The sequence below is a fragment of the Podarcis muralis genome, chromosome 4, assembly GCF_964188315.1.
Source record: "Podarcis muralis chromosome 4, rPodMur119.hap1.1, whole genome shotgun sequence".
NCBI lineage: Eukaryota > Metazoa > Chordata > Lepidosauria > Squamata > Lacertidae > Podarcis > Podarcis muralis.
This window is the reverse complement of record NC_135658.1, coordinates 8278121-8306098: the sequence shown is the minus strand read 5'-3', so window position 1 is coordinate 8306098 and position 27978 is coordinate 8278121. Positions and strand designations below refer to the sequence as shown.

The following is a 27978-nucleotide window of genomic DNA, read 5'->3' as shown; positions in this document are numbered from 1 at the left end:
CGCTCAACATGAAAGGATTTGAAGTGTGCAAAAGACGCCATCCTTTTGAAGGAAGTGTAAAGGGAGAGGCAAAGAATGCAGCAGTTTCTGAAGCCTAGGCAGATAATGAGCGCATTAAGACTTTCCCTTTCTCCCCTGAACCCATTTTGATTCTAATCAACCCAAGAACTCCCATCAGTCAGAGACTGCAAGGAAACAGACCATCAGACAGCACTGCTGAGATTGTACATTGATGACCTGCACAGCTTTGATCCACACCATTCCCCCCCTTTTTTTGTTTCATTTTCTCTGTCGGTGGAAACTATGCCTGTACAGTCAGGGGTCTACTTTACTACCCGTACTCCAGTGCAGTTGTGACAGTGGTCCCCTGCCAACCCTGAAAGCCAGCATTGGGGATGCAAGCCATCTTCAGAGCAGTTTCACTACGGCACACCAACATGAACCTGGTTAGCACTAACTGCCTTCTCTTCTAACCACAAATACCTAATAATAATACATTTTTATTTATACCCTGCCCTTCTCAGTTCAAAAACCGGGCTCAGGGCAGCTAACAACAAATTTAAAACACTTAATTGTAAAAGCAGCATAAAATACAGTATAAAAACATGAATAACAATAAAATTCAAAAATCAGTTTAGGGGAAATAAGCATTAGATAATCCCCAGGGCTAGCTGGCTGAATTGGTCCTACTTGGGCCAGCGAAGAGGCCAGGGGAGAATTAGCTGTGGGATCCCAGAGCGGGTGATCTTCATAAAAGGGGAGGGGGAGGGAAGAGAAGAGAAGGCAAATAAAAGATCAGGCTGAATTCAAATTAAAAGCCAGGCGGAATAGCTCTGTCTTACAGGCCCGACGGAAGGAGGTTAAATCCTGCAGGGCCCTAGTCTCGTGGGACAGAGCATTCCACCAGGTCGGAGCCATCACTGAAAAGGCCCTGGCCCTGGTGGAGGATAGTCTGATTTCCTTAGGGCCCGGGACCTCTAAACTATGATTATTCATGGACCTTTAAAACTTGGTGGCTTGGGAGCCACGGACAGGACGGGTGCTGTTGTCCCACACTGCTTTTTTTGGGGGGGGGGCACCTCACTTTGCTGTTGGCCTTCCCCCTTCTCAGCCGGCGTAGGGGAGGCTTAGGAGTGGCGGGCAGGCTGCGCGCCATTCCCCTGCGTTCCTGGGCTGCTCTCGGGGGGGGGGAGCCGTGCCACTTTGTCGCCAGCCTCCCCCCCCCCCCATTCCCCCCAACGGCTTAGGGGAGGCTTGGGAGCAACAGGCACCATTGCCTCATGCTTCCAGGCTGCTCTTGGGGGGCAGGGGGGGGATCCGTGCTGCTTTGCTGGTGGCATAGGGTCACAAATATAAGCCACACTTTAACTTTTCACCATTGGAATTTGGGGGGAAAAGTGTGGCTTATAATCTGGCCAATACAGTAGCAAAATCTGCTTCGAGCTTAGCCTTAGGAGGGAATCAAGGATTGTATGTCAGCACAGGCCTCCTGAAGTAGAAGAGATTGGGCAAGACTGAGGACCGACATCTATCTCTACTTCTTTTTCAAATCAGAACCAGTGAAGGCGGTGAAGGTCCTCTGTGAGTGTCTGGAGGCGGTTGGAGGATGGACGGCGGCTAACGGATTGAGGTTGAATCTTGACAAGACAGAAGTACTGTTTTTGGGGGAGAGGAGGCGGGCAGGTGTGGGGGACTCCCTGGTCCTGAATGGGGCAACTGTGCCCCCGAAGGACCAGGTGTGCAGCCTGGGAGTCATTTTGGACTCACAGCTGTCCATGAAGGCACAGGTCAGTTCTGTGTCCAGGGCAGGTGTCTACCAGCTCCATCTGGTACACAGGATGAGACCCTCCCTGCCCACGGACTGTCTCGCCAGAGTGGTGCATGCTCTAGTTATCTCCCGCTTGGACTACTGCCATGTGCTCTACGTGGGCCTACCTTTGAAGGTGACCCAGAAACTACAACTAATCCAGAATGCGGCAGCTAGACTGGTAACTGGGAGTGGCCGCCGAGACCACATAACACCGGTCTTGAAAGACTTACATTGGCTCCCAGTACGTTTCTGAGCACAATTCAAAGTGTTGGTGCTGACCTTTAAAGCCCTAAATGGCCTCGGCCCAGTATATCTGAAGGAGCGTCTCCACCCCCATCATTCAGCCCGGACACTGAGGTCCAGCTTCGAGGGCCTTCAGGAGGTTTCCTCCCTGCGAGAAGTGAGGTTACAGGAAACCAGGCAGAGGGCCTTCTCAGTAGTGGCGCCCGCCCTGTGGAACACCGTCCCACCAGATGTCAAACTACCAGACTTTTAGATGACATCTGAAGGCAGCCCTGTTTAGGGAAGTTTTTAATGTTTGATGCATTACTTTATTTTAATATTGTGTTGGAAGCCGCCCAGAGTGGCTGGGGAAACCCAGCCAGATGGGCAGGGTATAAATAATAAATTATTATTATTATTATTATTATTATTATTATTATTATCATCATTATCATTATTATCATCATCATCATCATCATCATCATCATCATCTCCTTAGCATGGGGAAGTAACCAGCTGGTACAGCACTTGACTCCTTGGGATGTGTTAACACATTCTGCAAAAGCTGGGTTCATACTGCGAGTGGGTTCCCTGCTCTGACTCCTCTCGCGTCTAATTCCATCCTGGTTCAGAGCGACCCTTCAGCACGGGAAGGGGAAAGAATAGAAGTTAGGCCTGTCAAAATGTAGAGCCCTGGAATTTAGACCCCATCCTCGCCACAAATGAAATATAGACAACACATTGGTAGTCTGTAATGCCTCTTTTTCAGAAGAAACTGAATTGCAATATAACAGCCTGTTCCACTGAAAATGTCAGGCAACTGCTATTTAGCATTGCAGCATGCCATACGGGCAGGCTGTGGGAGCCAGCACACACTCCCAGAAGTCGCAAATTGTTGTCAATCTGGCAGGGGAAGCATGCATATTCCTCAAAACAACTGTGGACAAATTCTGCAATTATAAAACAACATCTCTGTGCATCAAGAGCGGGGTGGTCATATCCTCATAGAGGAAGGTTTAAAAGACATCACCTTTCACCTGTAGGTGCTTAATTTCTGCACCCTAATTAACTTCAGACGGTCCCTATGTTATTTTGGATGGTTCTGGACTAATACCAGCAGAGCAAATTGCTCTCAAATCCATTAGCTTTCGACAAAGGCAAAAGCAGATGGAGCGTGCATGGAATATTAGCAAAACCAGTTTTAGAGTGTTAAAAAGGCTTAATGCTTCTCTCCTGGGTCCCTGGGCCAGAATCAAAATGATGCTTCGGGGAACTGGGGAATTTACAGTATCTCAACTGGCAAAGCTACACAGCTGTGTCTGCAGAAGAATCATCCAGTAAAAGTAAAGTCTAATATCATGGGCTGGAATAGTAGGAAGCCCTTGTTCAAAATAACAGAAGTCACAAGTATTAAAATACCAACATACGCAGATGACTGTTAGTTTTTTCATTTGTTCATTTTAAAGTTTTAATTAAAACAAAAATTTAGCCACAAAGGAATTGTTACAGGAATTCTAAGGTCTCACATATACATAAATCATATGTTCATAAATCTATAAGTATATAATACATAAGTATATAAACCACATATCTGAAATAGTACAGGAGAGCAATCCTGTAGGCATTTTGTAGGTTATTCCTTTCCAGGGGTCGGCAAACTTTTTCAGCAGGGGGCCGGTCCACTGTCCCGCAGACCTTATGGGGGGCCAGACTGTATTGGGGGGGCGGGACCGGGATGAATGAATTCCTATACCCCACAAACAACCCAGAGATGCATTTTAAATAAAAGGACACATTCTACTCATGTAAAAACACGCTGATTCCCGGACTGTCCGTGGGCCGGATTTAGAAGGCAATTGGGCCAGATCCAGGCCCCAGGCCTTAGTTTGCCTACCCATGCTTTAAACCGAGTTGAAATGGGACCATCTGCCGATTTGCTCAACTCCACTCACTCAAAATACAGATAGAGAACAGACATTTAAGAATTAGCAAACACCTTGGTACACACTGAAATTATGACCTACTGCAGCTGATTTTAAATCACTCTAAGCTGAGCAAAAAGTCAAAATTTGCCGCTACATGTAAAAGTTGGAGGGTGGGTGGATGGATGGAAACACTGAAGCTTAGGTTAGAAATAAAAAAAACCGGCCTTCAAATCTCGAACTTTATATGAATTTAACCAGGTAAAGGCTCAATTTTTAACTAGATGGCAACACTAGGGTCTTAGCCTGAAGGATTCCGAAGGTGGTTTTCAAAAGCACAAATAAAGTGAGGGGAAAGCAACGGAAACCAGTTTGTGACGATGACACATCCTGCCCCGAAATATCTCTGACTCCTCTTTACTGTAGTTCAGCCTACCTGTCACCTGAAGTTATTCTGCCTGGATTCCCACTGACTCGTTTGTTTCCCAGCCTGCAGTTCACTTATGCTTTTAAACCCTTGAATGATTTAATTGCTTTTATTATGGATGTTAGCAGCCTTGAGCAGCTCTTGTGAAATGGAAAGACATGTTAAGCATCTCTTACTGGTATAGAACCTGGTTGACTTAGGATATTCATGCATAGAAGCACAGAACTTGCAATGTATGGTAAATGCAACTGTATGGCACCATCAAAACCTGGATAGCTGCCAAGTTCCACAAATGCAATGTTAAAAAAAAAATAAGAATACAGCAGAAATTCCCCAGTGAAATACACAAAACACCTTTTCAATTCCCATTCCTTCAAAAGGAGTCCACAAAAGAATTTACTGGTTAAAAAATAGGTTGCTTTTCATTGTTCCTTTTGTAATATTGATTTTATAAAACAAAAAAGAACAAGACAATAATTCATATTAACATGGCCCCAGATTCCAGCCTAAAGCAGCCCACTTGGGCACAAACGCCACTTTAAGAAGAATGACAAGCAGAATGATTTGGCAATCCATAATACAGTTTCTCTCAGAAACAGGCAACAGTTAATCCACGGGGTATAAAGGAATAATTATGGCGACATGCAGGCTGCGTCATTTTTACATAAATCTTCATCAAGGCACATGTCTGAGGACAGTAGAAATTATAGTGAATCATACTTCTGCAATTAGAGGGTTTTAAAAAACCATTTCTTCAGCTTCTGAATTTCCTTTTAAGCTGCATTTATTCACAGAGTCATGAACGATTCAACGGTCAGAAGTCAAAACCCACCTATTAAATTAAATGGGAACTTTGGCCACACAACTCAACTGTTTGGCCTGAGTCTTCCAACACACAGAAGACAGAACGCAACCTGAAGACACACAAACCACAACAGAGGACCCTTAATATGCAGGACTATTTGCACAAGCAAAATGAAACTGGGAAACACTGGCCTGTGAGTGCTCCAGTTGGAGAACAGCCTTTCCCAAAGGTGTCATGGGCTTTGAAGACACTCAAACTCAGGACGCAAGGGAGAAATGTGCTAAGAGGAAGGCACGCTTGGCAAATACACACCGTGATCAACTCCCACCTGGGAACCAATGTCCCCACTGTGGAAGGATGTGTGGATCCAGAATTGGCCTCCACAGTCACTTACGGTTGTTGTTGTTGTTTAGTCGTTTAGTCATGTCCGACTCTTCGTGACCCCATGGACCAGAGCACGCCAGGCACCTCTGTCCTCCACTACCTCCTGCAGTTTGGTCAAACTCATGCTGGTAACCTCGAAAACATTATCCAACCATCTCGTCCTCTGTCGCCCCCTTCTCCTTGTGCCCTCCATCTTTCCCAGCATCAGGGTCTTTTCCAGGGAGTCTTCTCTTCTCATGAGGTGGCCAAAGTACTGGAGCCTCAGCTTCACGATCTGTCCTTCCAGTGAGCACTCTGGGCTGATTTCCTTAAGAATGGATGTGTTTGATCTTCTTGCAGTCCATGGGACTCTCAAGAGTCTTCTCCAGCACCATAAGTCACTTACGGACTCACTGTTTAAACCGTGTTTATGGAAGACAATCTTACTCGGCTACAAGGGATCACCAAAGATATGTCAAAGCAATACAGAAACCAATGCAGTGGCCAAATAATAGCTTTAGGCCTTTTAAAACCTATTTTGATGACCACGGCGACAAACACCTGCACTCTAAGGAGTTGTTCATTCTGTCTCACAGGCAGTGCCTGTTGAACCCAACATTTAGAACTGTCGCTTAATTTCATGTCTCTTCCCTCCCTTTTAAAGTTCTTGCATGCAGCCTTCTAATTGCTTTCTCAACATAGCCAGTATAATCTTCTCTCCCTGTTGTTGCAAGGATTATGGAGAAATAAAAAGATAAAGCTATGTTTTATTAATATGGAAATCAGAAATTAACTCCCATATGAAATGCTGCGATTCTTCTGCTCTTGCACTGCTCCCTCCACCCCTAGTCTTTGGAGGATTATAAACATACCGGAGAGTAATAAAAAGAGTCTTGAAGCTAACTAAGCAATCTAAACTGAGAACGGTACATTCAGAAATTCTTTTCAAGACAGAAAGGTAATACAAAACAAAAGGAACTGGCATAGGCTGGTGCCCAGAATGTGGGCATTTTCCCTGAAGAATCTCTATTCAACATAATAGACTGGTACCCAGGGAAGCTTATGAACTCTGGGCTTCTGATCAACAACTCTCCATTAGTCCTCTTCAGCATAAGCTCTTTAGTTGCCCTTTACTATACAATTGTTTCTAAAGATCTGGTCTTTTGTTGTTGTTGTTTAGTCGTTTAGTCGTGTCCGACTCTTCGTGACCCCATGGACCAGAGCACGCCAGGCACTCCTGTCTTCCACTGCCTCCCGCAGTTTGGTCAGACTCATGCTGGTAGCTTCAAGAACACTATCCAACCATCTCGTCCTCTGTCGTCCCCTTCTCCTTGTGCCCTCCATCTTTACCAACACCAGAGTCTTTTCCAGGGAGTCTTCTCTTCTCATGAGGTGGCCAAAGTATTGGAGCCTCAGCTTCAGGATCTGTCCTTCCAGTGAGCACTCAGGGCTGATTTCCTTCGGAATGGATAGGTTTGATCTTCTTGCAGTCCATGGGACTCTCAAGAGTCTCCTCCAGCACCATAATTCAAAAGCATCCATGCTTCAGCGATCAGCTCTCACTTCCATACATCACTACTGGGAAAACCATAGCTTTAACTATATGGACCTTTGTTGGCAAGGTGATGTCTCTGCTTTTTAAGATGCTGGCTAGCTTTGTCATTGCTTTTCTTGTTGGGCATATAAGCTTCAAAAACCCCTCCAGAGGAAATAACTTTCTTCAACATTTACTCAACACGTCCAGTTTTTGACCTTAAAATGCTATGAAGTCTCTAAACCAGGGATAGGAAACTTGTATCATGGAGTCCAGATGTTGCTGGGATGGGACTGGTGGTGGTTGGAGTGCAACAACATCTGGATGGCCACAGGTTCCCCATCCTTGCTCTAAGTCAGTGGTGTCCACACCTTTTCCAAAGAGGGCCAGATTTGATGAAGTGAAGGGCCGTGAGGGTTGACCAAAGGGCCAACCGAAGTTTTTGTGCTTTTTAAGGATTGAAGTTGTTGTGGTTTTTTTTAGGATTTTACCCCAGGAAATAAACTGCCACAGGATCCAGATTAATCTGACCGGCGGACCGGATTAGGACCCCAAAACGGACTTTGGACATGCCTGCTCTAAGTAATCCTGCTGGAAGGAGACCTCTTTCTTCCCTGGGAAGAACAAACATTCCTACTCTGCACATCTCTTTGAAGGTGGAGAATGTGCTGGATCTATCGTGGCAGCAGTTCGGGTCTTAATGTTCAACAAGAGGCAGATGGTCAGTCAGTCAGTCAGTCTCTCTCTCTCTCTCTCTCTCTCTCTCTCACACACACACACACACACACACACACACACGCATTATATTCCTTTTTAATGGGAATGTGAGTTCTGAGTTCATATCTCAATTTCAGAGCTGCTGTTAACAAAAACTCTCCAGTTAAAGCAAGGGTCACTAAGCTTTTGGGGCCTGTGGGCACCCTTGCAAACTGTTACTGGCACCAAACACACAACACAACCTATTATACTGGTGACAGGAGCCTTATTTCAAGACCAATTTCACTGGTGGTTGGGAGGAGTGGGTGGGTGCCAGGGAAGGCCCCCTGAGGGTGCATGTGTACCCATGGGTGCCGAGGTTAAAGGCACTCACATAGTAAAGCTGGGAGAAACCTCTGCCTGAAACTTTAGAGAGCATTTGCCAGAGAGCAGGCAGTACTGGGCTAGAGGGACTAATGATTTGACTGTGTGTAAGGCAGCTGTGGGTTAAATCACAGAAAGTTGGCAGTTCGAATCCCCGCGATGGGGTGAGCTCCCATTGCTCGGTCCCTACTCCTGCCAACCTAGCAGTTCGAAAGCACGTCAAAGTGCAAGTAGATAAATAGGTACCGCTCCGGCAGGAAGGTAAACAGCGTTTCCGTGCGCTGCTCTGGTTCGCCAGAAGCGGCTTAGTCATGCTGGCCACATGACCCGAAAGCTGTACGCCAGCTCCCTCGGCCAATAAAGCAAGATGAGCGCCGCAACCCCAGAGTCGGCCACGACTGGACCTAATGGTCAGGGGTCCCTTTACCTTTACCTTTTAAGGCAGCTTCAAACATACCCTGTGCTTTAAAGACAGTAGTGCAATCAAGCAAAAGGAACCCAGAGAGCAAATTGCATGAATACTCATAACTGCTGATCTGGTATCTGCATGCATTTAAATTAAGTTAGTAACGTTATTATAATAACACTGCTTACTCTCTTGTTTTTACATTTCCCCTCTGGAAATTTCCTTTCACATTATCATCATGTTGTGGCTGTTTTCATTGTACTTTTGCACCAGAGTTCCAAACTAGCCATCAGCAGCCATATAGTACACGTAAAGGTAAAGGACCCCTGACAGTTAAGTCCAGTCGCAGATGACTCTGGGGTTGCAGCACTCATCTTGCTTTACAGGCCAAGAGAGCCAGCGTTTGTCCGCAGACAGTTTTTCCAGGTCATGTGGCCAGCATGACTAAGCCGCTTCTGGCGAAACCAGAGCAGCGCACAGAAACGCCGTTTACCTCTCCGCCAGAGCGGTACCTATTTATCTACTTGCACTGGCATGATTTCAAACTGCTAGGTTGGCAGGAGCAGGGACCGAACAATGGGAGCTCACCCCGTCGCGGGGATTCAAACCGCCGACCTTCTGATCTGCAAGCCCAAGAGGCTCAGTGGGTTAGACATATAGTACTCATAAAACAAAACACTATTAAAAAGATTCACACACATCAAAGGAAAACCACCACAGAAAGGTAATGGGAGAATTAAGAGAGTTGCTCTCCTAAAAGACAAGAAAATCAGATTCCAAGAAAGCAAAATCAAAGGGTAATCTTGATTTAAGGCTAGAATTCATGAGTAGTTTAAAGCTTGTGTTAGAGGCGTTGCAAAATTTGGAAAAGAGGGAAGGGATCCAAGATGCAAGCCATAGTTTTAGTACATCGTAGCTCTAGGTGCTGTTCCCCAATTTTCTTTCTGAATTCAAACACTTTATGGAAGAAAGAAGATGTACAGTTTGGACAGAAGACCTACAGGATAAGTCAAAGCTGGTAAGATGTTGTGTGGAATCCTGCTCTTCTTCAATACAGTAATAATAATAATAATAATTTTTATTTATACCCCGCCCTCCCCAGCCAAGGCTGGGCTCAGAGCGGCTTACAAGCAATAATAAAAACAAGTTAAATGATTACAACTTAAAAACAAAATTAAAAAATACAACATTAAAATACTGAGACATTAAAATATTAAAATGTAGCCTCATCGCAGAAGGAGAAGGAAAAGAAAAAAGAAAGAGAGGGAGGGAATCAAATTGGCTCCAAGCCAAAGGCCAGGTGGAACAACTCTGTCTTACAGGCCCTGCGGAAAGAAATCAGATCCCACAGGGCCCAGGTCTCATGAGGCAGAGTGTTCCACCAGGCCGGAGCCAGAGTTGAAAAGGCCCTGGCTCTGGTTGAAGCCAATCTAACTTCCTTAGGGCCTGGGACCACAAGGGTGTTGCTATTTATGGACCTTGAGGCTCTCCGTGGGGCATACCGGGAGAGGCGGTCCCGTAGGTACGAGGGTCCTAGGCCGTGAAGGGCTTTAAAGGTCAAAAGCAGCACCTTAAATCTGATCCTGTACTCCACCAGGAGCCAGTGCAGCTTGAAAAGCACTAGGTGAATATGCTCCCATGGCAGGGACCCCGTGAGGAGCCTCGCTGCAGCATTCTGCACCCGCTGGAGTTTCTGGGACAGCTTCAAGGGCAGCCCCGCATAGAGCGAATTACAGTAGTCAAGCCTGGAGATGACCGTCGCATGGATCACTGTGGCCAGGTCAGGGCAGGAAAGGTAAGGGACCAACTGCTTGATGCGGCGAAGGTGGAAAAATGTCGCCTTGGCTGTTGCTGTAACTTGCGCCTCCATGGAAAGGGAGGCGTCAAGGATTACACCCAAACTCTTAACAGAAGGCAATGGCACTAATTGGGCCCCCGCAAGAGAAGGGAGTTGGTCCCTCATCCCCATGCCATCCCGACCCAGCCATAGGACCTCTGTCTTCGAAGGATTTAGTTTCAATCGGCTCCCACGAAACCACAGCTTCCAAGCATCTGGTCAGTGTGTTCGGGGCCGAGTCGGTGTGGCCATCCATCAGCAGATAGAGCTGAGTGTCATCAGCATATTGGTGACAGCCCAGCCCAAAGCTCCGGATAATCTGGGCAAGGGGGCGCATAAAGATGTTAAAAAGCATTGGGGAGAGGATTGTGCCCTGCGGCACTCCACACACCAAGGAGTGGTGCGACGACATTTCCCTCCCTAGTGCCACCCTCTGTCCCCGACCAGAGATAAAAGAGCACAACCAGTTACGGGCTATGCCCTGTATCCCCACGTCTGTAGAGCTTTCAGAGTAGTTTCCTTGCATTACACTCTGCATATAGTTGCTTCCACGTTTTAAACTGCAGTAAAAACTTAAAACAAAGGCAACTTGCATCTCCAGTCCAAGCCCTTAAAATCAAGTAGGAAGCAAAAAAATTGTCTTAACCACAATCTTACAGTGCGCTAGGTGTATTTACAGGAGGAAATAAGGTAATCGATACTTTTACAGTATACCCACGAATACCTCCTTCAACCCCAGGCTCTTGTCCGTGAAAGCCAATGGGTATTCGTGTGTAAGGGGAAAATAAAGATATATTTTAAAATCTGCATTTTTAATGAAAGTGTCACCAAATATTGGAGGCAGTTTTTAACTGAATCAAAACCCACATGAGTATTCCATGATTAAATTTAGTGGGTGTGAAATTTCATTAGGTTGCTCAGTTTTAAGCAGAATGGATAATTAATTCTGAAGGACAGAATTTGAGAGGGGGAAAATAATACTGCCCTTTTATTTTTTTTATCTCACTTCCAGCCTTCCGCCATCTGTGCGATTATTCCCATTCATGTAATACATCAGTGTCTCACAGCTTGGTCTTTGATGAATTTATAAAGAATGTGACCTTATCAATCAAGGGAGGTTAACGGCTTCTAAATGCTGATAGATAGCCAAGAGCACATGGTCAAATCCTTATGACCCTTTGGCTAAAAGTTGACACTGAAGTAGAAAACTCTATATTTCATTTAGTTCCAACTACAGTACAAAAGGAAAAGGGAAGGACGACAGGCTGGAAACTTAAGGAGGCAAATAGAATGCATATTAATAAACTTATTATTAGTTAATAAAATTAGCTGTTGCACTGATAAGCAGAAATCCCAGCAGGACCAAAAACAACCACTAGTCTACACCAATGCATATTTTCTCTTGTGCCCTGCTACCAATATGTACCAAACTGCTTGGTGCACTACTCATGAATTCTGTGTCTGTGCATGGAACAGATTTTCTAGATCAACCTTCTCCAACATGAAGCCCTCCAGATGTTTTGGGCTTCCATCAACCCTGACCATAGGCCCTGCTTGTCTGGGGTTGATGGCAACTGAGAGTTCAACATTTCGTTTTCCTCCCTCTCTCGTAACATCACGTTAGCCACTGTGAGAACAAGATGCTGGACTAAACGGGTCTTTGGGTTTGGTTTAAATACCTATAATTAATATATTAACAATATAATAAGGGGAGAGTCTCATGGATGCGCATGCGCATGGAGAAAAATGACTCCAATTCCTAACTACCGTATTTACAGATTGTTCCCTATTGAAGGAGAATTACATGAAGATGATGTACAGATGGTATACAACACCAGTGCAGTTAGGGAAAATGTACAAAACTAGTTCAAATATATGTTGGAAGTGTAAGGAAAAGGAGGGGACATTTTATCATATGTGGTGGGATTGTAAGGTAATTTAAAAAAATTGGGAAATGATTTACAATGAATTGAAGAAAATGTTCCATTTAACATTTGTTTAAAAAACCTGAGGCATTTTTGTTGGGGATTGTAGGGAAAGACCTGCCAAAAAGTTGAAAAACATCTTCATGTATGCGACAACGGCCGCGAGATTTCTGGTAGCACAAGGATGGAAGACTGAAGAAACCCCAACTAAAGAATCATAGCAAGAAAAATTGGCAGACTATGCAGAACTGGCAAAACTGACATATAAACTACGGGACAAAGAGAACTGTGACTTTAAGGATGAATGGGAACCCTTTGCAAAGTATCTGAAGATGCAACAAAGCGAACTGGACTCCTTGGCAGGTTTTGAATAAACATTCACAAACTTTTTATTGATAATAATCAGCTAAATAGTTTGAGGATCTATACAACTTTGTAACATGCAGAAAACAGCATTCTTAGAGAAATCAAAGACTGGAACTGAGGGAAGTCGGGCGGTTAAGTTTTACAAATATTTTTTAACATAGCATCCGTCTTGCATATAATATATAAAAACCAATTGGCCATCTCGGCCTGAGACTTTCCTCTTCCTCGACTAATGGTTTTCTTGTTTACACTCTGATATTGCATTTTGTTAATATTATTATTATTCTTAGATAATCAATTAAAAATAATACTTAATAGTAAATGATACATTTAACCTTACAAAACTTCTTGGAACCCCACTAACGATGTTAATTGTTGACAATTGTCTTTCAAATACAACAAAACTTTGCTCCAGTCTTTTGGAAAGGTCTGGTCCTGCTGGTTCTGAATTTTCCCAGTTAATTTTGCCAACTTGGCATCGTCCATTAACTTCATCTGCCACTCTTCTTTCATCGGAATCTCTTCTTGCTTCCATCTTTGGGCCAAAAACGAAAAGTGTTTCTGACCTTCCATGCAATACAGTAGAAATACCTGTCAGTATTGGCCAATGTGGTGACTTGGATGAAAAGAATTTGAGGAAAGGTGCTGTCATGATAACTTAGGAAACATGGTGTCGGGGAACCCCCAACAATAAGCCCATTGCTTAGTGAGCCAACCAAAGCGGAGCTGGACATCATTTTCTTTGTCTCCGTTTAGCCCTAGCACTGAGCAGATGTGGGGTTCTTTCTCTAATTAACAGTATTAATAATAGCTGGGAGCTGAGCTGCAACAGTAAGCAGAAGATCATGTCTGCAGCGGTTTTCTGCAGCTCAAGGAAATGACAGAGTCATGGGGCTATAATCTCCTGGTTCATATTTGATGTTGCATCGCTTAGCATGAGTAATTAGGAAGGGGTCAGCTCTACTTGCAATGGAAGCTTTTCAGATTGTGCAAATGTCGACTCTGGGTTACTGGCCATGCATTCATGAGCACTGGGTGTAAAATAATTGACTGATGCTTCTCCAGATAAACAGTAATGTAATAGCTTATTATTGTATAATGTCTTGCGTGCGGCAGAGTTTCTTGTACGCAGCAGTACTTCGGCTCAACATTCACAGCGGGATGAGCAGGGGAGTGGACACTTGACCCTGTCTTTCTGATCACAAACACATGGATTGCCAACCGCAGTTGACCAGAACGTGGGACATTCATGGGCTCTTTCCCTTTCTGCAGCTGAGAACTGGAACGCGTTGGTTGAATGTGCAGCTTAAATCTCCTGGAGCGTGGCCTCTATTTCAGATTTTTAACCTGAAATCCTTCAAGGCGAATTTTGCAGTTAAATGGGACATGGGGTTTAACTAGATCTGACAGTTGTTTTTGCTGCTTTGAGTTCCGTGATGGAAGAAAGGCAGGATATAAATGGAATAATAGAAAACAAACAGTTGCTCATTGACTGGGATAGAACAAGCCAACTAACACTGGTGCAGACATCTCCAGAATCTGGCTTTTACAATGACTTGTAGATTTTGGCAAGTCATCTGTTTCCGCAGCATCTTTAGCTGTAAAAATCAGGTTAATCATACTTGCCCCACAGTGTCCCAAAGGAGCTGTGAGATGGCATATTACGATTATAAAACCGCCCTGACATCTGCGGTATATAAATTTAATAAATAATGATAATGTCATTGTCTGTGCTTTCCATATATTTTATATGATGAACAACATCCACCTTGAATGATGAGACTTAATCACAACATAAAAAAGTAATGAAAGCAGAAGAGTCTTAAATTCCTGTACAATACTGTCTATAAAAGACAAGTAATCTTCCATAAAGGACTGTTCTATAGAAAGGCATTTAATGAAAATAAGCACCAAATAATGCTAATGTTGTCAAACTTGCAAAGGTGCACAGCCTACTATTTCATGTAGGAACACATGAGCATGAAGTTTTCTATGAACTGTAAAACGTGCCCAAATTGACATGGCCCAGCCTGATGAGTCATTTGCATGGAAATTTAAACAGGAAACTGAAAAGGTCCCATGCTGCAAGGTGTCATATCAACAATAAAACACAGCTGATGTTTCAAACAAAAAGTAGCAGTAATATGGAATGAGCGTGTTGTCACTCAAGCTGGCTCCTTGCTAGAGGATTGAAAGGTAACCAATTTATCAGACACTTTCAAAGAGTCATCTAACATGAACCAGGAAATTCTAGGTCTGTTAGCCCAATTGTCTTATCTCAGGATAAGCATTGTAATAATTATGAAGTATAGAAACGAACGGGATGCGGGTGGCGCTGTGGGTTAAACCACAGAACCTAGGACTTGCTGATCAGAAGGTCGGCGGTTCGAATCCCCGCGACGGGGTGAGCTCCCGTTGCTCGGTCCCTGCTCCTGCCAACCTAGCAGTTCGAAAGCACGTCAAAGTGCAAGTAGATAAATAGGTACTGCTCCGGCGGGAAGGTAAACGGCGTTTCCGTGCGCTGCTCTGGTTCACCAGAAGCGGCTTAGTCATGCTGGCCACATGGCCCGAAGCTGTATGCCGGCTCCCTCGGCCAATAAAGCAAGATGAGCGCCTCAACCCCAGAGTTGGCCACGACTGGACCTAATGGTCAGGGGTCCCTTTACCCTTTACCTTTTTATAGAAACAAACAAGTCACGCCAAGGATTAATCAGCCCAACTTCTGAAAAGGGAAGTCCTGCCTCACCAGAATTCTAGATTTTTTTTTTTTTAAAAAAACTTTGTTCATGGAAGATTCAAAGCTCTCCACTCAGAATTAATTAGAAATTTTGCTACTATAGGTTCATGACTTTTCTCCATCCTTGGTTGGTCTCTCGTCTTAGTGGCCTGGACTTGAGGCATACATGGAGTGGTAGCTTTCAAATCATTTCCCCCCTAACACTTACAGTTTGTGCAGGAGGTGACATTCAGTAAAACGAAAGCCATCTTTGCTTTTAAAAACAGGATAAAATCATTGGCTGGGGATGTGGGTTTGTCTTGGGCCTGGCGTTTCAAAGCGAGCGTGGAAAAGAAACACAGCAAATCCGGGGCTTATCCTGAAAGCTGTTTGGAAGCAAAGTAAATACATTGCTAAGAAGGAAAGGGCCTCTGCTTCTAAGGCATGCACACATTTGAAGGATCCATTATGTTGATGAAGGAAGCATATATTGTTTGCTCAATGCTGATTTGGTTAAGCCTTATTTCATCCGTCTAAGCAAGGCGGTATGAAACCTCTTATCCCAACCTATTAGGATGGTCTGAGAAACCTAACGTCTCTATTTAAGAGCGAAATTGCTTTGTTAGAAAGCTTGAGCACTACAGACATATTCTTTCCTTAAAGACCACTGAGGCATGGAGGAGGAAGAGTACTTAAAGAAGAAAAAATAGAGTGCAAGTGGAGCTTGGATAGTTAAATAACATTCTAACACACACAAACCAAGAGAGGCTTTGTTACTGATTTTCTTATGATGGTGAATTCTGCAGCCGTGTCCCAGCATTGCAAGAAGAGCCAGTCGTGTCTTGGAGAAAAATATATGTGAGGTGATCCAGTCAAAGTTAAGCATTTGTCCCATTGATTCCAGTGACAAAAAAATAACCACATATCCAATCTGCACCACGTACGTGGTGCGTACCTTCAGCAAGACCATACCCAGGGCTGCGAAATGGAAGATGGTGCAAGCTGGTTTTCTGCTGCTTCAGAGGGCAGGACCCGAACCAAAGGATTCAAATGGCAAGAAAGGAGATGCTGAATGAACATCAGGAAGAACTTTCTGACATTAAGAGCTGTTCCACAGCGAAATGGACTCCCTTGGAAGGTGGTGGACTCTCCTTCATTGGAAGTTTTTAAACAGAGCTTGGATGGCCATCTGTCAGGGATTCTTTAGCTGTGATTCCTGCATTGCAGCGATTTTGACTAAATGACCCTTGGAGTCCCAACTCTACCATTACAGTGGTGCCTCGGGTTAAGAACTTAATTCGTTCTGGAGGTCCATTCTTAACCTGAAACTGTTCTTAACCTGAAGCACCACGTTAGCTAATGGGGCCTCATCCTGAAGCAAAGTTCTTAACCTGAGGTACTATTTCTGGGTTAGCGGAGTCTGTAACCTGAAGCGTCTGTAACCGGAAGCATCTGTAACCCAAGGTACCACTGTATATGATAAAAATAGCTCCCATACAAATGAGCCACAGCAGCCCAAGATTCACAATTGATTTGCCAGCATCTTATCTAAACACTGGGCAAACATGACACAACTTCAATACGGATGAAATATCAGGTGCAAGGCAAGTCGAGTACCGTATAGCACAGGGGTCAGCAACCGTGGGCCAGTCCACCGTCCCTCAGACCATGTAGTGGGCCAGACTATTTTTTTTGGGGGGGGGGGGAGATGAACAAATTCCACAAATAACCCAGAGATGCATTTTAAATAAAAGGAGACATTCTACTCATGTAAAAACCCGCTGATTCCCAGACCGTTCGCAGGCCGGATTGAGAAGGCCATTGGGCCACATCTGGCCCCTGGGCCTTAGGTTGCCTACCCCTGGTGTAGCATATAAGTACAAACCAGAACTTGTACTTAACCCTTAACCGGAAGATAGCCTCAGCATGAGGTGAACTAAGTGGCTGCCTCCAGAGCTGAATCTCAGAGGCTGTCAAGAGGGGCGGAGTGGAAGACTAACAGCTCTGGCCCATGGGTACAATCCACTGGCAAGTTCTATGCAAGCCCTTGTAATTCAAGCACATCTGTAAGATTAGCACAAGGACGGTGGGGTCAGAGATAGAACATTCAAATGGCACATCTTCTTCCACTAATTAACAAGGAATGCAACCCATTGGGAAGTTCGCCTCTATAAACCTCAGGGGCACCTTAAGCGCCCCCCCGACCCATGTCGGTTTTGTGTCCTTAGAGGGTGTCCAAAAAATTCCTCATGCTAAAGCCAACTTTGACTTTTCCACCAGGCTGTCATAATTTAAAGTCTGAAATAGTAGAAATCTCCAACTCCTATTACCCCAAAAAGTCTTTAAGAAGAAGTGAAAGAGGTGGGGAAGATTACTATTTGCACGCACACCTACTTCCAACCAAGAGAAGTCAGTCCTTGACCCACAAAGAAATGGTTAACAGCAGTCCTTGTTGCTGCAGTGTTATGCATGCTAATTAATAGCCATTTTCCAGATCAGCAAAGTGCGCTAGGCACTCTACAAAAGCATGAGAGGCCAAGACCTTGCCCTGAAGGGCTCAACATCTAATTTACTGCGGCAAGTAGCTCCAATCAACTCCTGGGGATTGCACTGCCCATAAATCAGGCTATGAACATGAACCGCATTTGCTGAATCTCTAGATGGAGGGAGTAGATGGACACTTGAGAAATCTCTGGAAAGATTGTTTATATTGACATAGGTACCAGGCAGCAGTTGAATTTCACATTGGGATATGCAAGAATCCGAGTGTTGGAAAAACTCTTTAAAGGTATCTAATCCAGCTAGCTAGACTAGCCAGAGACTAAAGCCATGCCTGAGATGGTGAAAGGAGGGCTGAATTTTTTGGGGGACAAAACCTTTCTGTCTTAGAATCATAGAATAGAATCATAGAATCATAGAGTTGGAAGAGACCACAAGGGCCATCGAGTCCAACCCCCTGCCAAGCAGGAAACACCATCAGAGCACTCCTGACATATGGTTGTCAAGCCTCTGCTTAAAGACCTCCAAAGAAGGAGACTCCACCACACTCCTTGGCAGCAAATTCCACTGTCGAACAGCTCTTACTGTCAGGAAGTTCTTCCTAATGTTTAGGTGGAATCTTCTTTCTTGTAGTTTGGATCCATTGCTCCGTGTCCGCTTCTCTGGAGCAGCAGAAAACAGCCTTTCTCCCTCCTCTATGTGACATCCTTTTATATATTTGAACATGGCTATCATATCACCCCGTAACCTCCTCTTGTCTTAGTGTGCAGAATCAAAGTTTGAAGGGCTTAGGTTGCAATTCCTACCCAAGAGTAAGCTGCATTAAATTCAATAGGACTTGTGTCTGAGTAGACATGGTTAAGATTGTGCTGTCAGTTGCTAAAATGTGTAAAATGAGGGTTTAAAGAGAAGCGGAATAAATTAAGTGGAGTCAAGTCTTGGTGAAACACACGGCCAATATATGTGGTTGTCTTTCTGCCATGGGTAGTCAGATCACTATTTGTATCATTTTATTGTTTTTAGATCACCTGCAAAATACAGTTGCTATACTTAAAAAACCCCAAGCTTTCTAGTTCTGGTGGGCAAGACTATTCATCTTTTAAACAATCAGGGGAAACCAAAGCAAACCAACTACATCTCTAGATACTTCATGGAAACGGAATGTCTTAGTATGTGGTCGGTGTCCTGATCCATCAAAGATTCTGTTGTTCCAGGATGGTGGTGGTTCCCAGAAGATGCGAGGCAAGGTGGTTCTAGCTAGAGCTGATCTGGAGCAAGGCAGGTTCAGGACCCTGGACAGCACTGCAAATTGCTGGCATCCGTCTCAATGGAGGAGTGCACCTTCTGGGGTTATGTCAAACCTTTGGAATTGTTACAGCGCCTGCTGTGGCTGTAGAGACTGATATGGGAGAGACAGGTTTTATTCAAGGTGAGGGAGATGAAGGTGTCTGGTTTCGCTGCTACAGGTTTCTTCTGTCTACAGGTTTCTTCTATTATAGCAACCCTGTAGCTATAATAGTAATAGTAGTAGTAGTAGTAGTAATGATGATGATGATGATGATTTAATATTTATACCCCGCCCGTCTGGCTGGGTATCCCCAGCCACTCTGGGCGGATTCCAACAAAGTATTAAAATACAGTGGTGCCCCGCAAGACGAATGCCTTGCAAGACGGAAAACCCGCTAGACGAAAGGGTTTTCCGTTTTTGAGTTGCTTCGCAAGACGATTTTCCCTATGGGCTTGCTTCGCAAGACGTTTCCGTCTTGCGAGTCTTGCGATTTTTTCCCCGCTCCCCCCCCCTTTTCTAAGCCGCTAAGCCGCTAATAGCCTTTTAGCAGCTAAGCCGCTAAGCCTTTAATAGCCGCTAAGCCGCTAAACCGATAATAGCGCTAATCCGCTAAGCCGCTAATAGGGTTGCTTCGCAAGACGAAAAAACCGCTAGACGAAGAGACTCGCGGAACGGATTCTTTTCGTCTTGCGAGGCACCACTGTACAGTGGCCTGTTAAACATTAAAAGCTTCCCTAAGGTACTTCTGGAGATTCAACCCCTTCTTAGTGCTACAACCAGCCATCTTAAAGGACCTGAATCTTCTTTTCCAGTTACTGGCTCCTTCTTGTGGGTGAAGGATGTGGTTAGTGGGGACCTGGTTGGAAAAAACACTACATTCTAGCTTTCTGGAAAAGTTCAAGTTCCACTCTTCAGGGTCTGAGTGCTGTGATACTTCCTAAGGTGTTAGCAGATGGGGCACAGGATCGAAAGCAGAGGGTCCTGTGTGGGAAGGATTGGGGAGCAAGTCTGACCCCACTTCTCAACTGCTGCCCGATATCTCAGTCCTGGGGCCATGACAACTGCAGGCATTTTCAATCATGTGAGCTTCAAAACAAGGATTGGGGACTCGCAGTGGTCTAGCTGTATAAACCTATTTTTAGTTCTGAGCCGAGCCTGGAGTTTTGGCCGGACTTTCAAGTAATGAAAGAGATGGAGTTGTGCCGCCAAGGTTTAAAAATAGAAGATAGTTTTATTGTTAAGTGGACAGGTGTAGATGCTATAAGGATCTTGCACAGCGTTCAGTGAAGCAACACGGATTGTATTTAACACTCAAACACAGTTGAGATGCCAGGGGGTTGCAGGAGGGGAGAATAGTGGTGCCTCGCAAGACGAAATTAATTCGTTCCGCGAGTTTTGTCGTCTTGCGATTTTTTTCGTCTTGCGAAGCACGGTGTCGGAAAAGTTTTGGAAAAGCTTCAAAAATCACCAAAGTCTTCAAAAACCTCAAAAAAGGCTACCACACCGCGTGCTATGAGTTGCTCCTCGAAGTCAAGTCGCAACTGTATTAACGGTGTTAAGAAAAAGGAAATAAACTTGCAAGACGTTTCCGTCTTGCGAAGCAAGCCCATAGGGAAAATCGTCTTGTGAAGCAGCTCAAAAAACCCTTTCGTCTTGCGGGTTTTTTGTCTTGCGAGGCATTCGTCTTGCGAGGTACCACTGTAGTCATAAATAGTGTTTGCCCAACTTGGTACTGTGACATCAGCAGTCATCGTGCAAAAAGAGGGAAGGGGTGGAGGGGAAGAACCAGCAGGATACAGCAGTCTGAACTTTCACCAAAAAGAGAGATGGGACTGGGTTCAGATAATTGATTTCTTTCAGAAGTGTCTACACCTGAACTGCCACCACTCTCTCCAGCATGTTGCCCATAAAGGGGGTATTAGTCACTGGGTGATAGCTGTCACGTACCTCAGGAGCAACGGAGGAGTATGTTTGGCACAGACAATGTTAAAGAGATTAATAGTGAAATGCTGACTGTTCTCCCATATAGCTTCCGGGGCATCCCCTCAGGAGGATAGGATTTTTACAGCTCATGCTATACCCAGTTATTTTCATTATGAAGATTTTGCAATCTTTTAAATCCTGTTCTTTTCTTGTTTGGAAAATTTTGAAGTACAGATTTTGCGAGATGGAAAGGGTGTGGAGTTCTGGAGCCCTAGAGCAGATTAAATATCTTTGGAGATAGGCTTAACCTTTAAGAAGTGTTATTCCTTGGCAAGAAAGGGTATTCATTTTTTTCAAAAGAGTAAATTTACTGCTCATGATAGTTTGGAACACCAGGAAAAATTTAGCAGAAGCCTTCTGCTGAGCTGTGCCAATATCACAAACTCCCAGTAGCTACAAATTATTCTGAGTGTGTTCCAAAAAGACGAGAGGAGAATGCAGGTTCCAGAGATTTACATTTCTGCAACATACTTCACATTTTTATAGTGTTATTCGGATTGCTAACTGCTAACTGCAACATGTCTGCCTGCCTTTCACAGAGGTACGTGGAAGTAATGTTCTGTACAAACAAGAAAAATTCCTACTATTTTAAATTAACTTTTTGCTTCATCCTACCCTCAAACATATAGCAGGAGGAAAGTTCCCACCAAGTATTCAATTTGGATATCAGTAAGCAAGGATGTGGGTGGCGCTGTGGTCTAAACCACTGAACCTAGGGCTTGCCGATCAGAAGGTTGGCGGTTTGAATCCCCGCGACGGGGTGAGCTCCAGTTGCTCGGTCCCTGCTCCTGCCCACCTAGCAGTTCGAAAGCACGTCAAAGTGCAAGTAGATAAATAGGTACCACTCTGGCGGGAAGGCAAATGGCATTTCTGTGTGCTGCTCTGGTTCGCCAGAAGCTGCTTAGTCATGCTGGCCACATGACCCGGAAGCTGTACGCCGGCTCCCTCGGCCAATAAAGCGAGATGAGTGCTGCAACCCCAGAGTCGTCTGTGACTGGACCTAACGGTCAGGGTTCCCTTTACCTTTAAGCAAGGCAGAGAGCCTACAAGCTATCTGGTAAGGCAAGATGGTGCACATAGGGACAGTTCCAAGGTGGTGGTTTGAGTATATGCACTTTTGCGTATATGTGCCATCCATGGAACGTAACAGCTGCATATGATGTGGATGCCCTGGATCTAGTTAAAAGGATTTCAGATAGAAGACATCAGGTAAGACGATTGAAGTGCAGAGTGTTTGAGGACAGGGACATTCGCAGGGAAACCAAAATGCCTGTTTACAAAGCTATTGTACTACCAACCTCACTGTATGCTTGTACATGGAGCACTTATAAATGCCGTCTCCAACTCCCTGAAAGATTCCATCAACAGTGTCTCCAAGAAAATTTACACATCACTTGGGAAGACAAGTGAACTAATGCCAGGTTACTGGAAGAAGCAAAGATCACCAGTGTCAAAGCAATATAATTCATCAACATCAATGTTGCTGGACTGGTCATACTGGTTCGTCTTCCAAAGCAACTGCTCTATTCCGAACTGAAAAATGGAAAGTGTAATGCTGGTGGTCAACAAAAAAGGTTTAAAGACTTTCTCAGGGCAAATCTAAAAAATGTAGTATAAACACCGACAACTGGGAAACACTGGCCTGCAAACACTCCAGTTGGAGAACAGTCTTTACCAAAGGTGTCATGGGCTTTGAAGACACTCAAACTCAGGACGCAAGGGAGAAACGTGCTAAGAGGAAGGCACGCTTAGCAAATCCACACGTGATCAACTCCCACCCAGAAACCTATGTCCCCACTGTGGAAAGACGTGTGGGTCCAGAACTGGCCTCCACAGTCACTTGCGGAGTCCCTGTTAAGATCGTGCTCATGGAAGACAATCTTACTTGGCTATGAGTGATTGCCTGAGAAGAAGAAGACTCTTTCCGTCACCTGCTTAAAACATTTTGGGTTAGGCAGTTACATGTGTCTTAATTTGTTTATAGCTTACTGTTTATTTTCATTAGCTTGGAATGGTTTTGAAATACCTGTTTTTAGCTGTCTTTTATTGATAATTATTGGGTGGAATTCAATGTCGCACTTGGAATATTCTCCTCCTCTGAGTTCTCTTGACCCTTCCATAGCCACTTGGTGGGGGGCGGCGGGGGGCGGGGAAGAGCAAGGAAAGGCCTACTGCACTAGCAGGACTCACCGTGAAGGCTCCCACTAGTGCAGCTATATAGTTGAATCCAACCCTTAATGCCTTATTTTCTGTAAACCACTTTGAGGTTGAATTACAATCAAGTGGCATATGAATATTGTTAAATGGAATAACTCAACAAATGGCAAGTCAGCCAGACAAGCCTGAGCTAAACAGAGTTGCTGTTAGGCTGCCCGTTTGCAGGTCACATGCTGCTAGGCATGGAAATCTCCCTCACCATAGCAATATGGTGGAGAGGTAATGGATTCGCCTCATTTCCAGGACTTCCTCTTCACGTAATATATGCTTCTTTGTGTACACACACTAATGAGGAAGAGGGAAAGAGAGAATTATATACACAAAAGAGATTATGCAGCCATTTCCCATTCTGCCATAAGACAATCAACTAGATTTTCACAAGAAGCTAAAATATTATGCCAAATGGTTTAATCAACAGGCCATACAAAGATGTGATTTCTGGGTCAGATATCGCATCTTTTACGTAATATACACGTACAGAAGAGTGGTGTTGGTTATCTCCTATTTCCTTTCCACACCAGCCATTGGAAGCATGAGCCTGTAACTGTCTTCTTTTGACTCCATGACTTTCACTCTGCTCATTCACCAGCTCATTATTGCATCACTCTGCCGGAATGTAAAAAATATTAACTCTCCCTTCAGGCAGAGATTGTATTGCTTCTTCCATAGCGGAGAACACAGCCTTAGCACAAAATTACCTTAATTCATTCTGACTCCACTGCTCGCTGCTCAAAACACTGTATGCTCACATAACGCTGTTAAAGCTTCAAAAGCAAATTTTAGATCGTGGCCACCGTATACTCCACCGACAGATAACACACAACAAAATACAAAACAAAACAAAGAAAAATCAATGGAAGCAATCTACATTTTCAAGGTTATAGATCAAAGCCGGGCTGGGGAGGCGGAGGGAGAAAGCATATTGTGTTTCTAGCCTTTAATATATGAATGCAAAAGCTGAACACTCAGGAGGGCGAAAAGCCATTTTGATGTACGTTGAGAGATTATAAGCAAGACATTAAAAAAAACCCTCATGCAATCTGCTCTTGACTGTTGTGGAGAGATAAAGCACAATCTTTGAAAGCAAAAGGAAGGCACCTCATCTTTAGAAACCTCATCTTTAGAAAGTCAGCCCTCCTGCCACCATTAATTCAGCCTGTCTTATTATCTAAGAGGACCTCAAGTCACTGATCTCTGCATGCATGTCCCCTTTTCATTAAAATATCTGGTTGCATCGTCAAGAGGACACGATTTCGCACCACCGGCACCAGTTCACCTGAAGAAATTCCTTTGATCGCCCCAATCCTGATTCTTACAATGGCAAACCCTTTCTCAACAGGCAGGTTGTAAAAAGGAAAACAAAGAAATTCGCACACCTAAAGCCGTGCTCACACCATACATTCAAAGCACATTCCCCATCCATCCCCAAAGAATCCTGGGAACTGTAATTTATTAAGGGTGCTGGGAATTGTAGCTCTGCGAGGAAACTACAGTTCCCAGACTACTGGGAGGGGGAGAATCTGCTTCAAATGCATGGTATAAATGAAGTCTAATTTGATTTCCTGGTCTGTGATTTGAGTGGGTCTGTGTTTAAATCCCAGTTCGCAGATGGTGTTTCAGGTGACTCTGGATAATCTGTTATCTCTGAGGCCCAGTAAACTTGGTGTGGTGAGCAGTTGTTGCTGGGTTGTTCATGTTAGCCCAGTGGCAAGGAAAGGGCAGAACTGATTCCTTAAAAATCCTGGCTCCATCAGTGAAAGCCTCATTCTTCAGCATTACAAGAGCTACTCACGCAGCCTTCTCCAACCTTCTGTAGAGTTGGAAGGGCCAAATTGGAATCACAACCAAAGAATCCTAACAGGTGGCCATCCAACTTCTGTTTAAATACCTCCAATGAAAGAGTGTCCTTCAGTTCCAAAGGTTGGAGATTCATTCCCCGTGTCTGCAGTCATGGGATTGTTGTCTATTGCATGATGGTGTATGTTTTCATTCCACAGTGTGGGAAGTGACGGAGACAGGATGTTTGTGTCACTGTGTTCCGTGAAGTGGGACTATTGTGCTTTGTTTTCTCTTCTGTCTGATGAGAAAGAGGCAGGAGCTAAGGCAGAATGCTCTGAGTGTATTATATGTAAATAAAGTAGATTAGCCAAAATGCTGTGCTACTGAGTTCTGTTACGCAAACTGCCAATACTCTGCGGATCCCTAAGTGTGCTAATGCCTTTTGGCATTAGTCGCTGTGATGTTCGGGTTGGAGAAAGCTTTTGAAGCTCCCAAACGACCAACCAGGAGGGAGAGAACATGCCAGTCAGGCATGTGTCTCTACCAGGGTCCTACACGAGAGTAGGGCGCTCCTAACACCCATCTTACACGTGACAGCCCTTCAGATATTTGAAGATGACTATCATATCAACTCTTAGTCTTTGCTTCTCCGTGTTAAATGTTAAATACATCCAACGGCCTCATAAGGCTTAGTTTCCAGGTCCTTTAGAATCTTAGTTGCCCTCCAGTTTTGTGCGAGAGAAGAAATCACACACGATTTTGTAAGGGCTGCCCCATCCCCTTAACCTGACAGGATGACTTCCTAGTTGCAGAGACCAAGGAGTCAGCGGAAGCAGCTGGTGAAAGGGCCAAACAAAATAAGCTGAAGAGACAAAGAGATGCCTATCAGGGAATGGCTCCACCACCATGATATCAATTGGACTGTGAAAAAATGTTTTTCCCCCTCCAGGATCATACTGCTCCATGCTTAGCAGGGTGGATAAAAATCAATGGGTTTAAAAAAAAAAAAATCTGATTTTTTTTATTTAAATTGGATTTTTTAAAATTTAAATTGGATTTTTTAAAATAAAATGCTTTCGGAGGAAAAATCTTTCTAAATATAGTTTTCTATTTAAGTTACATTATAGTCCAAAGGTTATTAATCGGGAAATAAGGATTTGTTTTTAATTATGTAGCAATGTTTAAATTTTTTGGTAAATGAATTCCATTAATCCATTCACAATGTCATGATCTTCCAGAGGTTTCTGTAAGGTTATTTGGGGCAGTTTTTCTAACGAAAAGATATTATCACAGATGCTTGTTTTTGCAGTTCTCAAAAGTGTGAATTTGTGTCTGCAGAGATAACATGCCTTTTCTTCACAGGAAAACTGTTACAAAATGAACATAGAGTTGAGGGGAAAACCTTAATCCCATTGTTCCCTTTCAAATTTATATACAGTGGTGCCTCGCAAGACGAAATTAATTTGTTCCGCGAGTTTTTTCGTCTTGCGAATCACGGTTTCGGAAAAGTTTTCGAAAAGCTTCAAAAATACCAAAGTCTTCAAAAACCTCAAAAAAGGCTACCACACCGCGTGCTAGGAGTTGCTCCTCAAAGTCAAGTCGCAACTGTATTAATGGTTTTAAGAAAAAGGAAACAAACTTGCAAGACGTTTCCATCTTGCGAAGCAAGCCCATAGGGAAAATCGTCTTGCGAAGCAACTCAAAAAACCAAAAACCCTTTCGTCTTGCGAGTTTTCCATCTTGCGAGGCATTCGTCTTGCGAGGTACCACTGTACACCAAATCAACCCTTTACCTCTTAAATACTAAGTTCCAAGAGGTTCAATGAATAGATTGTTTGGGGTGGAATAGATCTGCACAAGTAGCTAAGTGTGAAGCAGTAAAAATGAAAGTGCAACCAAATAATGGACTACGCAGAACTGGACAAAATGACAGGAAGGATTCGAAACCTGCGGGACCAGAAATTTACAGAAGATTGGAAGTATATGAATTATTTGAAGAGCAACTGTAATCAACAAATTATGCTAGTAGGACTACAAGAAGTTTTGTAAGGAGAAATATACGAAGTGTTACAAAGTAGAAAAAGATAGAGATATCGATTATGAGTTTGAAATGTAACAGGGAAGAGAAGAAATGCATACTGAGAGATTAGATTGGAAAATTTCCAGACAGGATTGATGGAAGTCAAAAATTTGAATCCCACTGGGTTCCAACAACTGCACTAACACTTAACTGCACAGAATAGGAACCTGAATGTAGAAGCAAATCCAAAGTGATGTGGTGGTGGAAATAGTAATTGGGATCCGTAAGTCCTTGGCAAGACCTTGAAGTGCTTGCCAGTCAACTAATAAGAGATCACTGGTTCCAGGACCTTCTTCCCAGTTGTAAATATTAAGATTATACCAGCAAGAATGAGTCTGTAAAAAAAGTGATTTAAATCAAGCCTTACTGGCGAGTGATTTAAATCGTGATTTAAATCAAATCAAATCCACCCTGATGCCTAGCAAACTAAAATCAGGATAATGATTTTAAAACTGGCATGTCAGTGTCACACACCCGGACAGTGTCGAGAAAGACGTCTCACAAAAAGCATGCCCACTGGCAAAGAAGCTGATGAAGATGTCAAGTCACGTGCTTTCCAGAATCCTTGCAGCATTATAGCGTGAACGCTGCCCTGCCGAAGCTACACACCATACTAACACCAGAGGGGGTCAGCTAATGTCATTTGCCAGCACAGATGTGCACGCTGGCCTACGGGAGAAATATCTCAGCTCTAACCGGCTGTCACGTGGAAACGTTTA

The 27978-nt window shown here is 44.0% G+C and overlaps 1 protein-coding gene across 6 annotated transcripts in view; it reads right to left on the bottom strand.

The window, feature by feature from the left end:
• Nucleotides 1-27978, bottom strand: part of FAM168A (family with sequence similarity 168 member A) — a 155010-nt gene that overhangs the window by 31326 nt on the left and 95706 nt on the right. The window contains exon 2 of one of the 6 annotated variants that reach the window (XM_077926886.1): nt 25289-25477. The exons of the other annotated variants lie outside the window; for them this stretch is intronic. Coding sequence (XP_077783012.1) covers nt 25289-25352 — 64 coding nt within the window. The 5' untranslated portion in view covers nt 25353-25477. The remainder of the gene's footprint in view (nt 1-25288; nt 25478-27978) is intronic. 6 annotated transcript variants of the gene reach the window in all.